The sequence below is a fragment of the Colletotrichum spaethianum genome (genome assembly GCF_022836535.1).
Source record: "Colletotrichum spaethianum MAFF 239500 DNA, contig02, whole genome shotgun sequence".
Classification (NCBI taxonomy): domain Eukaryota; kingdom Fungi; phylum Ascomycota; class Sordariomycetes; order Glomerellales; family Glomerellaceae; genus Colletotrichum; species Colletotrichum spaethianum.
Window position 1 is genome coordinate 1,862,618 of NW_026054772.1, and position 13,105 is coordinate 1,875,722.

At 47.0% G+C, this 13,105-nt stretch overlaps 1 protein-coding gene across 1 annotated transcript; it reads right to left on the minus strand.

The window, feature by feature from the left end:
* Nucleotides 1-4,257: 4,257 nt before the first annotated feature.
* On the minus strand, nt 4,258-6,284 carry ColSpa_01404 (beta-L-arabinobiosidase; the record flags this gene model as incomplete). Its single annotated transcript, XM_049267616.1, has 2 exons — nt 4,258-6,132; nt 6,162-6,284. 2 exons carry the CDS (start codon nt 6,282-6,284, stop codon nt 4,258-4,260), a joined length of 1,998 nt encoding a protein of 665 aa, XP_049123573.1.
* Between the last annotated feature and the right edge of the window lie 6,821 nt (nt 6,285-13,105).

Genomic DNA, 13,105 nt, shown 5'->3' on the forward strand with positions numbered 1-13,105 from the left:
TAAATATTCTGGTTTTCCTTGGCCAGAGATTGGCCAGAGGTTGGATAGCCGCATGCCCGATTGGGAGGTTTGAACCAGTGCTTGGCGAATTGACTCTCTTGAATTTCGGATTAATCCTTGTCGAAATTATTATACGTGGAGGCTTCTATCACCAGCGCCATTGAGTTGTTATTTCATAGATACTTGCTCGTGTTTGGCGGTTCAACCCAGACTCCATATCTCGACTATGTAGATTTTTAATATACTGCCATAAGTCTACATACTGTTTGACAACCAACTACAAACGAGAGCGGTCGGAGGAAAAATGCTATTTGACAGATAATCCTTATTTTGTATGGACGTTTAACCGTACTTTGTACCCGAGAGTAATGCACAAACCGGCCTCATTGTCCATTTCCATTTAGACTATCGTCGGCTTGCTGGCTCATCCTTCTTTCCACTCCCTTCTTCATCATCATACACTCGTGCAGCTCCCGAATCACATTCGAAGCCGATCGCTGCCCAATAAAGATCGCATCGAACTGAGCGAGGATATTAGGGTAACCGGTAAGACACTCTCTTGCTTCCCAAAGGAGCCTCTCAGCGAGGTCTGGCTCAGCAGTGTGTTCCAGCATTTCAGCAATGAGGGTATTATATCTTCTCTGATTGGCTTCGTCAACGTGTTCCTGGCCTCATGTTAGGAACGGGTGCGACCTCACAACTTCCAGACACACGGTCATCCATTTAAAGACGAAATTTGGGACATGATTACCTGGATGTCGAATGTCAGATTGATAGAGGGCTCTATGACTTGTTCTTTGAAGTCGACATGGGGATATAAGGTTTGAATCTCTTCGTTCTTCCTGATAGATTCGGCAATCATCCCTTCTCGACTCTTGCCTTCGAGTCCCGCCTGCTGTGCCGGGGAGGAAGCCATCACAAAACTGACACCATATGCAGTGCCGAGGAAAATTATGGGTGGTATAAATTACAGTAATTAGATATAAGAAGTAGAGACAGTCTTGTGGATGATAACAGTCGGATTGCCTGCATACTGACCGAGGCAATTGAGAGATAGAACCGCCGGTTCCGCGGTGGGGGCAGATCCAATCCTTTTATGTTGCTAGTGTGGCGTTACACGCGGGGGAATTAGCGGGCACATACTTGGACACCAGACGGTGCAGAGGATTGTGGCGTGTGCCGATGAAGTCACAGGCTACACAGTCATTGGTGAGTTGGTGCGTCACCTGCATAGATTTAGCTCTCCCTGGCGAGAAATCATGTATGGTGGCTTAGCGGCTTCAGTCACATCTAGCATTAAAGCTGGTACACCCTGTAAGGGAAATAATACCAACACTAGTAGAGGGATAGTAACAAATGCTCTTGATGTGTTTCCTTTCCAAGAGCCACTGGCACCATAGCCTGGATTTCTTTCGCACCCCAGGTTGCAAAGATGCAGCAGATTCTTTAAATAAAAAAATGAACCCCTAAGTGAAAGCGTAAATTCGCTGCAGCGGAGGTAAAACGAAGGGATCGCGAATTGCATGTGATGCACGGTTACCACGGTGTATTATGCTCAGATTAGCATTGCATTTATGTGATTAGGTGGCGATACGGCGTGTTATGATCAGACATTTCCAAGGAAACCAATGTCATCATAATTACTTGATGTTGGTAGTTCATCTCTTAAAGTGCCCAGTAGCTTGATGATTCTAGAGAATGACAGGGTCTGTTAACGCCACTCCTGCCCTAGTCTTCTCTTGCCTTCTCCAGTTCCGCTGGCTCTGCATTCGTGCGGAGGAATAGGCAGACCGATTTTAGAGTAAGTCAAGTCACCCACTTCTGGGCACCCCAAAAATCCCTCAACACCATGACCAGCCTCCCACTTCAAACTATCACAACATTTTCATCCCTTATCCAAATCACTTCATCTTTTGCAGATACCTTCTTCTATACCCTATAGGTCAATATACCGAGTATGAGGTTAGCAAGGCTCTTGGGGATATCGCCAACGGCGTCCCTGTCCAGGCAGCATCTAGGAAATAGGGCGTCCCTCGGTCAACACTTCAGAATCGCCTCAAGGGTATCCAACCTAGAGATATCGCATTTACTGACCTCCAGCAGCTCTCTGTTAGTCAGGAGGCTAAGCTAGCCAATTAGGTACAGATACAGGCTGACCTTAGGCTTGCGCCAACGCATCAACAAGTCAAGGTTTTTGCCCAGCGTATCCTCCATGCTATAGGTAATACCTAGCCTCTAGGGAAAAGATAAATAGACGCCTTTGTACAAAGAAACCTATCTATTAAGGTCTAGAGAAGTTGATCTATTGATTCTAGACGTGTTAATAAGGCATCTACTGAGATTATTAAGGACTAGTTTAAATATCTTGTAATCCCATCAATATCAGCTATTTAGTTAGCTAATAGATATAATATAGATAAGACTAGTATCCTTAAGGGTTAAAGAGCAAATAGGCTAGTGCTAGGCAAGGTAAAGACAAAGTCTATATACAAAAAACAGCCTAGATTACAAGCCTAGGTATCTATTATTAAGTATATCTTAGCTGATAGCCTAGTACTATATCCTCTTGTGATATATAAGGGTAAGATAGTCTAGTAGTAGTAGTTTCTTTTAAATCTTAGCCTTTATGATAGATAGGAGTTTACAGTAATAGAGAATAGATAGACAACTAATAAAACTGCTATTAAGTGGCTACTAAAGGTCTTCTTGCTATAGACTACCCCCTCCTAGCCTAATTAGGCTAGACTACTAGTCCTAGATAAGCATAAGAGCTATATAACAATAGAATTCATATAATAATACTATATTAATAACGTCTATCTATTATTCTTACTACCACATACCTCCCATATCCTTCAGCCACTAGATCAGTCAGTCTTTAGCCTAGTCAAGGCAGCTTATTATAAAAAGCTTTAGCCTAACCTTAGCTAATAGAACAATTCAACTATAATAAACAAAAGACACTTCTTATCTTATTATTAGCTAGCACGCTTAGCTAGGCTAATAAAAAAGAATATTCTAAGTAGCTAGAAATATACTAGACTATAGCCTATTACTATAGATAAACCTCTTATAAGCTCTTTGCTATTACCTAAGGCAATAACACTAGTAATACCACTTAATAAGGCTACCTAAGGTACCCAGGGTATCTAGGATACCTAGGATATAAAGGGATAGGCATTTGCTTCATCTGCTATTGTATAGTCTATACCTAGGAAGATAAGGGACCTTAATAGTTAACTAGACTTATTTAGCAAACTAGATCAAAGTATTACTACATAACGCTAGCTCTTCAGAAAGGTCAAAAAAGGCTTCCAAGAGCAGTCCTTCTAGCTAGCTATTACCTAACACTAGATACAGCTTCTCCAGGCCTAAGTCAGCAATACTACAGCAAAAAAAAAGAAGACTATCAAAATCAACCTTAACACTAAGTTCACTAACATTAGCGATATATGGCAAGCCTAGATCGAGGCTAGTGATGCTGAAATTGACACAGATGAATCCAGCGCATCTAATTGCCCTAGTAAGGCAGAAAGCTGTATCATAGTTGCATCTGGGCCTCGGCGATAGTCAATTGAAAAGGGTGGTGTTGTTGCGATAGCTTCGTTTTGTGGGTGCCCACATGGGTGGGGTGCCCAGAAGTGGGTGACTTGACTTAGAGGTTATTGAGAAATTGAACAGCCTCTTGTTGACCTGAGGCATTTTAGATTGACAAAGGTAGCTTGTAGGTTGTCGAAGTCACCCGAAAGCTAACTAACTTTAGGGTTGTAGAAACGAGGTATCAATAACTGAAGTTGATGCGATGGGAAGTACGTCGGTCGGTTGTGGTTGACAGTGTCTTTTTATGTAGCTCGCTTGAAGTTTGTTCATCGAGAACCCACCAGCCCCCCGCATTCATTCAGATGAACCATTAGACAATCTTAATCTTGCTGTGGCCCGTCGCGGTGTCTCTCAGTTGATGTAAAGGACTCGGTTTTGTACCTCGAATCGACAATGTAGGTTTTCTCAATATTTGAGTAGTTAACTTCGACTTACGATTCCGGCTGATCACTGAGAACAGATCGGCAAACTTTACACTAATAACTGTTTATTTGAAAGTCTGCTAGTATTTAAGTATGTTTGGTGGCTTGCGTACCGTTCACCATCTTTCTTCACTAAAGTTCTGCTTGCACATTTCATTACAACGCCAATACTACTAGTTTAATATCCTTATGAGCTGTTCTACGTATAGTGCTTTTGGTCCTGTTGACAACGTGCTCACTCTTCAAAAATCTTCAACTCCACTAAGCGGACGCGTTTCCCTTCTTGCGGCGTGACTAGGATGCGGACAGACTCTGTAGAAACGCCAGTCCACTTGACGTTGGTGATACCGTTCGCTAGAGGCTCTTCATAGGTCGCGTCGGCGACATCAGTCCACTTGCCGCTTAGAACCTGTAGCTTGTAGCTAATAGGCACATCGAAGCCCTTTTCTTCATTCGCGAAGAACGCAATCTCAGCACGGGCGGTATCGACAGTTGAGCCGAACTCTATGCTGACCCACTCTTCGGAACTGCTGTCCTCAGGAGTATCAAAGCCGTTTGCGATAGCGTCTTGAATCCAGAACCAGATACGTCCATCAAACACGTCGTGGAGACGATCAACGTTGTAGTTGGGAATGGATGCATTGATCATTGGAAGAGGCTCCGTGGCCTGGAGCTGAATTGACTTGGCCAAGGGGCGGGCTACCGAGACGGATGTGCGGATGACTTGGGCAGTGAGTCGCTCGAGCTTATCCGAAGAAGCAACGACCTTGCCATCCACCTCAACGCGCAAACCTGCCTGGCCGTAGTACTCGCCAGTGGTGTCCCACTGAACAGCTACCTCGCGACCGTGGTACAAGATGCGCTCGGCGCGGAAGTAAGAGATGGCAGTAGGATCGGCTAGGGGGTTGATCTCAAGAACATCATCTTCGCGTGGACGGATACCGACGAACCCTGTGAGAATAAGGTCAACGTAGCCAGAGTGGAAGTAGTGGTGCGAGCGACCAAGGCCAACAATCGGTTCACCAGTATCAGGATCGTAGTTCTCCTCAATGTCGAGAGTGTTGTTGTAGTGTTTATTGTAGTGTTGCTGGGCGTACTGCTGAAGGAGTCTGGTGTAGTCGCTCACGGCAACAAAGGATGAGGAGTTTGGGTAGTGGTCAAGCACATTGGCCAATGAGGTCAGTACCTGCGTCGTTTGGTAGGGCCAAGAAGGACCGTTCCAATGGCACTCGGTGTGAGTGCCCTCGTATCTCCACACGCGCATGTAATGTTCGTACGAGGGCTCAACGGTACGCAACCCGAAGGGACCGCCAAGCTCGTCGGGGTTGAGTGCGTGCTTCCAAGCCTTGCCAAACTTCGCATCATCATCAGGGAGGTCGTGAGCCCAGGGGACGAAGCCAGCAAGCTCACGCCCTCTGATGAAGTCCCAGTAGGTTACGTTCTCGTTGTCGACGAAGTAGCGGTCGATGAAGTGCTCGAAGGTAGAGTTCCACAAATCCCTTTGAAGGGTCGCTTTTAGTGCCTCGGCGCGAGTATTGTACTCCTCCACGACGTTATCAAGGCCGCCTTTCAGAGAAGCGATCTTTGCGATGGCACGAGCATTCGCGTACTGATAGGTGTTGATAGTGGGTCGAAACGCATTGCCTCCAAAGAAACCGTCGTAGCCGCCAGAGGCATCGATACTGGAGATGGTGTACTCCGTAGCGTCTGCAATGGGCTCTACCCAGAATAGGCCCTTGGATTTATCGAAATGGTCTCCAACCCAAAGATTGTAAATTCTCTGCATATCGTCCAAGAGAGAAAATGCCAGTTCTGGATTACCATCGACAAGGTAATTTCTCCAAACTCCATCGGCCATGCTCTCGGAGAACTGACGCGGGTTGCTGTCTGAGCTATACATGAATGTCGCATAGTCTTGCTTGAACCGCGGGTCACGGCACCACCGACCTTCAGAAAGATGGAAGATAGCGGCGCAGTTGTTAGAGGCCCAAGGCTGAGTCTGCCAACCGACGTTATCTATAAACTCAGTGGAGATGAAGCCATGCTTTGAGCCGATGTCGCGCTGATGAGTGCGGAAGAGGTTCCACCGGTAGTAATAAACATCAGTGATCTGGGTGTCGCTCGACTCGAAAAGGGTACGCGGTTCTTGTACCAAGGCGCGTCATTGCCAAAGTACTTCTTAGTAATGGCATCGACGTCCAAGATGGCCTGGACCAGACCGGCACCCAGGGGGGCAATTGACAAAGCCGCTGAAAGTCTCATGTTTTCAGAGAGACTAGAGAGCAAAGGTGAATGGGCGAAGTCATGAGGTGGCTGAACCTTGAAAAGCAATGTCTGATAGGAAATGACTCCATAATTATATACGACTTACTGATGTTAATGGCAGTTCAACGACCAGATCAGTATGTTCCTGGATATTACAGGAGACTGGGTCGCTTCAAGGTCTCACAAGCCATCGAATGACTTGGCATCTTGGCTTTGTAAACCAATTACCATGTCTGACACGTCGCCATGTCTAACGAGGTCGCGCCTCTTGTGTCCCGCATGCGGTCTGCAAGTAGCTATGAGCTCGTTGCAGGCGTGCCAATCGAACTGCACCGCTACCCCTGCTATACTATAGGACAACCGCGACTTCAAACCGGCAACACTGATGACAATGAAAAAGGCGGGGAGAGGCTTGGTGAGGGTACAGGGGCTAGGGGTGTCCGCACTCGGTCGATTGCCGCCCGAATGGCACGCTGGTGACTCGAGTTATGGTCTTTGTGGGGGAACGGCGAGCTAGTAAAAACCAAGGAAATGATTAACAGATGCCCCCACCAAACATGCGAAGGAAAGAAATAGGGTTCCTAGCTATTTTTCAAGGTTCATCTGGGTATTTATCACGATTCAGGTTTGACTCGATTATTCTCGAGTGGGAAATACGGGTCAAGCTTGTTTCTCACATCTGATAGGGCCTAAAGCGTGTTTGCGACATAATTATCTAGCTTGGACCTTGCGCTACATTAGTGCATTAGTCCCCTCCGAAAGGCTTCTCGCTTACTCTAGCGCCTTGGATTTTCGCAATAGTTCAGGAGGATAAAGAAGATCAAAATATTGGCTTTCGACTGTGCGGAGAGGGAACAGTAGGGTAAATGTGTTTTCGTAGGTTATGACGTCCTGGTTAGTTCGTTGATGCAGGTAGAAATCCTTGCTGTCATCGTCAGCCCTTGAAACAGTCAACTCCAAACACTCGAGTACTATGTCAAAATTCTCCGGGAAGATTATTATATGTTAGGATCATACTGGCTTATGGTCACATGGAATTTCTGTCTTGGGAACCTTGGCCAGTGAATCTGTGACTTTTGCAAACCTACTTGCAACATTCAAGAGTCTCTCTATTCCTTTGCGGTTATCCTGTACTGCAGAAGACATAAAGCTTCAACAAAGCCACAAGCAGATATCACTGCTCTAGAAATCCTCCCGTTACCTTGTTTTTCGTGCTTGTTAATCTATTGAAGAGAAAGGAATAATTGCATCATGGGAAAGCTCTGAGCGCCTTACGACTTACCGATCGAGGTGCATCCTGGGACATTCGCTTGGCAGTGAAGAGGAACGTCTGGGAGACGGAAAATGGATCTAGGCTTTGCCAATGAGATACAACTAGGCTCTCCAGAGCACTAGCCCAAATATCGCATATGTTTCGTTCTGATTTGTGCTGCTTGATGAGGTGAAGGAGTAGCACCACAATTCCACAGCTTGGCCACCCTTGTCACGTGCGTACATATCGTAGTCTTGAGGAGACTTTCCACTTGGAAGAAACACACATCCTATTAGCTATGAGCGGTGTCTATCCCCGTGTAGAAGAGGATGTCTACGTGAAAAGAACTGTTACGGATATTTGTACAACTGGCATTAAATTACTATAGGTCAGTGCTAAAATGGGCTACGGTTTTTGTCCCTACTTATAATGTCCATGTCTGTAATGTCGCTGGTGCTGCCGTCTTGCCCATGAGTCTAGAATCGGTGACCATCCAACACTTGAAATCGGAAGAGGAATGTTTATGGAATCACCGTCGGTAGACGAGGGCACATTGACTAGGCCCAGCGCATAACCTTCGATATCATGGTCCAGGTCGTCTCGCCTTCCTTTGTGCTTTTTCCTAGACCCGATCGTTGGGGGGGCTGATATATTTACCGAAGCTGATGATCTAGTCTCCGACATCGATGCTAACAGGCGACGGAGTACAGGGATGCAACCGCAGACAACGGCAAGGTTGGCCTCAAGCGCTGTCCATACCCAAAGATCAAAACCTTCCCAGGTGACATCGTACGTTTCTTCTTCAACGTAGTGAGCCCAATAGGTCCTCATGATTCCAGCCACAACAACGACTGTGCCGAGGCTGAAGAGGAAAATAAGCACAAGTCTTTGTGCTGCAGGAAGTCTCAAACGGAATAGGGTGGGTATGGGTAGGATGTAAACGAGGAAATCGGTTGCTACTGTTGTAATAGTCTGACCAGCCAATGGTGGCCACTCATCGAGGCAATTCCGGTTCTGGACAGAGAGGTCCCAATAGTGCCAAGCAGGCCTATACGGCGTTAGAGTTCTCTAACTTGGTATAAGAGGCACCCAAGTTTGAACATGTTCGCAACTTACAAGCACTGCGTCCACAGGACGATGAGAAATATCCATAGGAGGGCAAAGATGACAGCCATGGCCACCCATGTCAACCGTCGGAATAAGGAGCCAAGAGGAGCTATCCTCAGGTAACTGGCGAGGATTGAGAGTTTTGACAATCCAGACGCGAAAAGAAAGAGGGTCTGCCCGGCAATGGAGACCTGTTCATCTTGTCAGTCCCTAGGTCAGGCCTTTGATTTGGCGAAATCTGGTAATGCTTACTTGACGACCGTGTCTCAGCTGATTTGGAGTCAAGTCCCACACATGAAGATTCCATCCATACAGTTGCGTTGCTATTTGCGTGATAGAATATTAGCCATTCTATGTTGGAACTTGAAACCATGGCTAGAAGGAATGCAAGAAGTCGTACCAAAGATGACACAGATTGTGACAGACGCGCAGAATATCTATTATAAATCTATCAGTTCACGTTTTTACATGACGAGACTGCATTGGAACTCACAGTCGCAGCAACCATCAGCCAATCATCCCACCAGATTTTGCGGATGATGAAGAATCTGACGTACAATCGCAGACACAGACAAAGAATTGCAATGCTCAGCGAAGTCAGCTCGATGATCATGAGTGCTGGGCCCGGTCAACGGGATCAAAATAATTCGGCGATGGCCATGATAGGACCACCTTGGCCGGTGGAAATCTCATGTCGTATGTGATCTGAATTCTATTTTCGGGATGACGATAGCTGCATAGCAGAAAATGAACGTTCGTGGCTTCAGGTGAGGCTATGCTTGATCCTACTGGTCTTCAAGAGGATGGGAGGTGAAGGAAGATCTTTGATGAGATATGGTCGCGAGGAAGTAGTCTGAAAGATGCAAAATCCAAACCTTTGCAAACTTTTTGCTCGAATTGGGCAGCTATGAGAGTCTAATATCAATTCTTCAACGGTCCACGATTGAATTTCAACTACGCTGGCGTAACGTGTTTGTCAGATTCAGATAGAACCTTGCTAGTAAACCGCACCATGCTAGTCTGCAGATTTAAAACAGTCGACCAAGTATCGACAGAGCTGATACTTGGGGCCTACCACGTCGACAAGGTTTATAGGGGAGCTGATCAAAGCGACCAAGGTGCAAGCTTGTCTCTCTTGAGTCACGGGTGTTCTGTCTTAGTTCAGACGGAGATGGCGCTAGCAGGCGCCATCCCATGTCATGGCCACGTATCGGCAAGGGCATTAAGGCTTTTTGGTCAATTTGTCGTGGCACGGTTGTTTGATCCAAGTGGCTACGGAGGACTGAAAACAATTGTCTCACACTGTAGGGAGAGACCCGTGTCTCTTAAGGAAAAGAAAAATTGGACTGAATGTAGGACTCGTAAAAGCATTTTTCTAATTCTAAGTTGGAGAAACACATCTGATGGTAAGCTCAACATGTGAATTCTCATGAAAATTCCATTTAAGGATGAGCCCTGGCTTAGTTTCATTGATCGTCAGATGCCCCTACGCAATACCTCACTGAACACCGCCTGAGCTTTCCCCATTGATCGACCGTTAACAAACCCTATGAGGTAGATGTTCCGTACCGGACTGTCTTACAACTTCAGTCGAAGGCTTGACTGACAGCAAGGAGCTTCAGGTTCTCCGAATGATCCGTGCCTTGGTCCATAAGGAGTCAGGAAATGGACCGAAAGCAGCCAACATGACAAGGATTTCAAGGCATGTGGCCTAGAGCCTGTGAAATGCCAGGAAGAATGGGTGTTACACCAGTTTTCAACTGCCGTAGCCGCTGGGCGGAAGAAAACCTCCTTAGTGGAGAATCAGACAACTGCTAGGACTTTTAAGGGCATTCTTGGCTGAGAGCCGAGCGCCACAGCACCTTGCCCCACTACCCGTCAAGGTCCTTTGTTCAATTCACATGTGGGTGAAATTGGTTTATCAGTAGTTGGGTGGCCTTCGGCTGCTCTGTAGTACTGTTTATACAAAGCGAACGTCAATGAGACAGTCCAAAGATAGCGATGCAAATATAACAAGAAAGCTTCAAGCTCTCACAAAAGGATGCCTCTCTTGCAATCTATGTTAGCTAAATCAGGCAGTCGAATTCTAGGCAATGGTAGAGGTATTCCATGACTACAAACAAACTTGATCTTTGCCAGCTCTTCGACACAGGCGGTGGGACTTGGATAACAGACTCTAAGCCGTTATCGACGGAATCCAGTACACGGACAGCATTAGTACCGGACAGACTATGTTTTCGGAAGCATGTCCGAAAGCTCGGCCGTTAAAATCGGATGGCCCAGGAATAGTGCTTTGTTCCCTTGTGTTTTGATGCAAGATATCCCAGGCACGGTGAAGATATCGAACCGTGCTGACAACAGCGGGTATATTGACTAGTTTGGACGTCCTAACCTAGTTCTAGACACTCAATAAAATAAGCTTTGATCTAGAAGCTAAGGAAGGGAAACGAGGGGTTCGGATCATCGGTATGCAAGTCTCGAGTGTCTGACGCGTCTACAGCGTCAAAACATTGAGACGAGGCAACCGCGAAATACTTTTGTGGATCTTGGTACTATGTATGATCTTGGGGCGTCAGAAGAGCGTCTAGGGGTAAAGATTTGCCGCCCGTCTCTTTCGTCTCTTAATTGTCGAACTGACTAATCAGTGCGCTGAAGGAACATTTGCGAGCTGACCAATCGAGTAAGGTACCCAAACGCTCCGCTACTTCTGGTACTGACAGTCCCAAAGTGACTTGATACCTGTGCATTTGATCTCATATAGATTGTTGCCGAACCAGTCAAGACTCATTCTCGACCGAAGTCATGAAGCAGACTGGCGCCAATGATGCGGCATGAACAGCGGTGCTTGCAACACAGTACAATCAAAAGAAGAGAAGACACTCGACCAACTGGTTGACATGAGTTGTGATACTTTGGCGGTAGGCAGTAGATTTCCAACACATTTGTGCGAAAGCAGCGGATTGTATTCGGATTCGCTTACACTGACCGTAATAATATCATTCAAAAAAAGCAAGGATCCAGCTGACTGTCAGACGGTCAACAGCAGCAGGCCTGGCCTGGTGTTTTGTCTGCCCCTGCAATGGGCGGCGATTGGGCTTTCAGCAGCCAAGCATTAATAAATGAAACGATGGATGACCTTGGCAGATTCGTAGGGAGTTACAGCCCATAGGTAACAAGAGGTTTGGTCAGGGTTTCCATGCCTTATTCGATCAGTATTTAACGGACGGGTTGTTGCTTGGAAACAGGAGCGAAGTGCTGTGTTTCTGAAGCATCTCTGTGCTAGTAGAATCATCGAGCAGCCACACCTCCTCGTCTCTCATAGGGCTAGATATACGTGAACTCGAATCGTGGTTGCAGCACATACGCGAATGAGATGACCCAGCGGAATGCCGATGGGTCACAGCTCCGCATGCGCGTGACTGTGTCTGCGTTCCTATTTCGCTCAGACAAGTCCATCGGACTTTTCTATCTGTGCAGGTAGATTGGCGGCCATGCTCCGACCACGGATAGGTGGTCGACGCTCATCTTGCCGAATCAAGACGGAAAGCCTGGCGAGGGATGACGAACAAATTGAGGCAACCCTGGTCTCGATGTTGACCTGGCGTGCCTGAATGGCCATTCGCGCCCCCAATAGACAGGGCTGAGTTGCTAGCGCTTACTGTCTTATAACAGCACCCACTCTTCTTGTTCTTGGTTGTGCGACATCCTGCTTCTAAGTTTCCAGTGGCGTCTAACAGAAGCTTACTTTTGTCGTATTTTCTCTTGCAGTGGAATCCATCGTCGTGTGGCTGTTTATTGTTCTTTAGTGTTGAATCCCAAGGAAAAAATAAAACGGTTGTGGCTTTGCATTGCTCAACACGAGCCGGCACTTGTGCGCCTCTGATACTCCCTTCGAAGCCGCGACTATCACGAGCATCGCGCCAATCTTTGCTTTTTTGGGCCCGTTGCATCCCTCTGTGGATGACGCCCAGAGCTACCAAGGAGGAGAAAATTCCAGCAGGAGGCCGGTCAATGTGGGCCTGAAGGATTCCGCTAAACTAGAGGACTTTGTAGCCTAAAGGCTAGGCGAGACCTATCCCATGTCTGCCTCAGTGTCTCAGTGGGACTTTGGCGAGCTTGGTTGTGCTTGTGTGCGTCTGTTTCCTCATGATCGGTTTCACACGTGTGGCGGCAGCGCTGTACTTAGGCAGGCGTCGGCCAGTAAGAAGTCTTTTGACTGCAAAACCACCTCATCTCTCGATGATCCTTCAGCAGCAGAAGTAGTTGAGGGCGTCAGGGGGGGAGTGTTAAATGAGCCAGTCTAAGCCCTTCCGCCGCTTGGCATGTCTCCCCGTCCCGCTCCTCCTGCGTGATGGTGTATGCAATCTCACCCCTGCGCCGGTTGATGTGCCTTTTACTGTTGGGGTCCAGCATCTTGTCACCCCCAAGCCCCTGCAGGCCTCTTTGGTGTCTGCCTTTT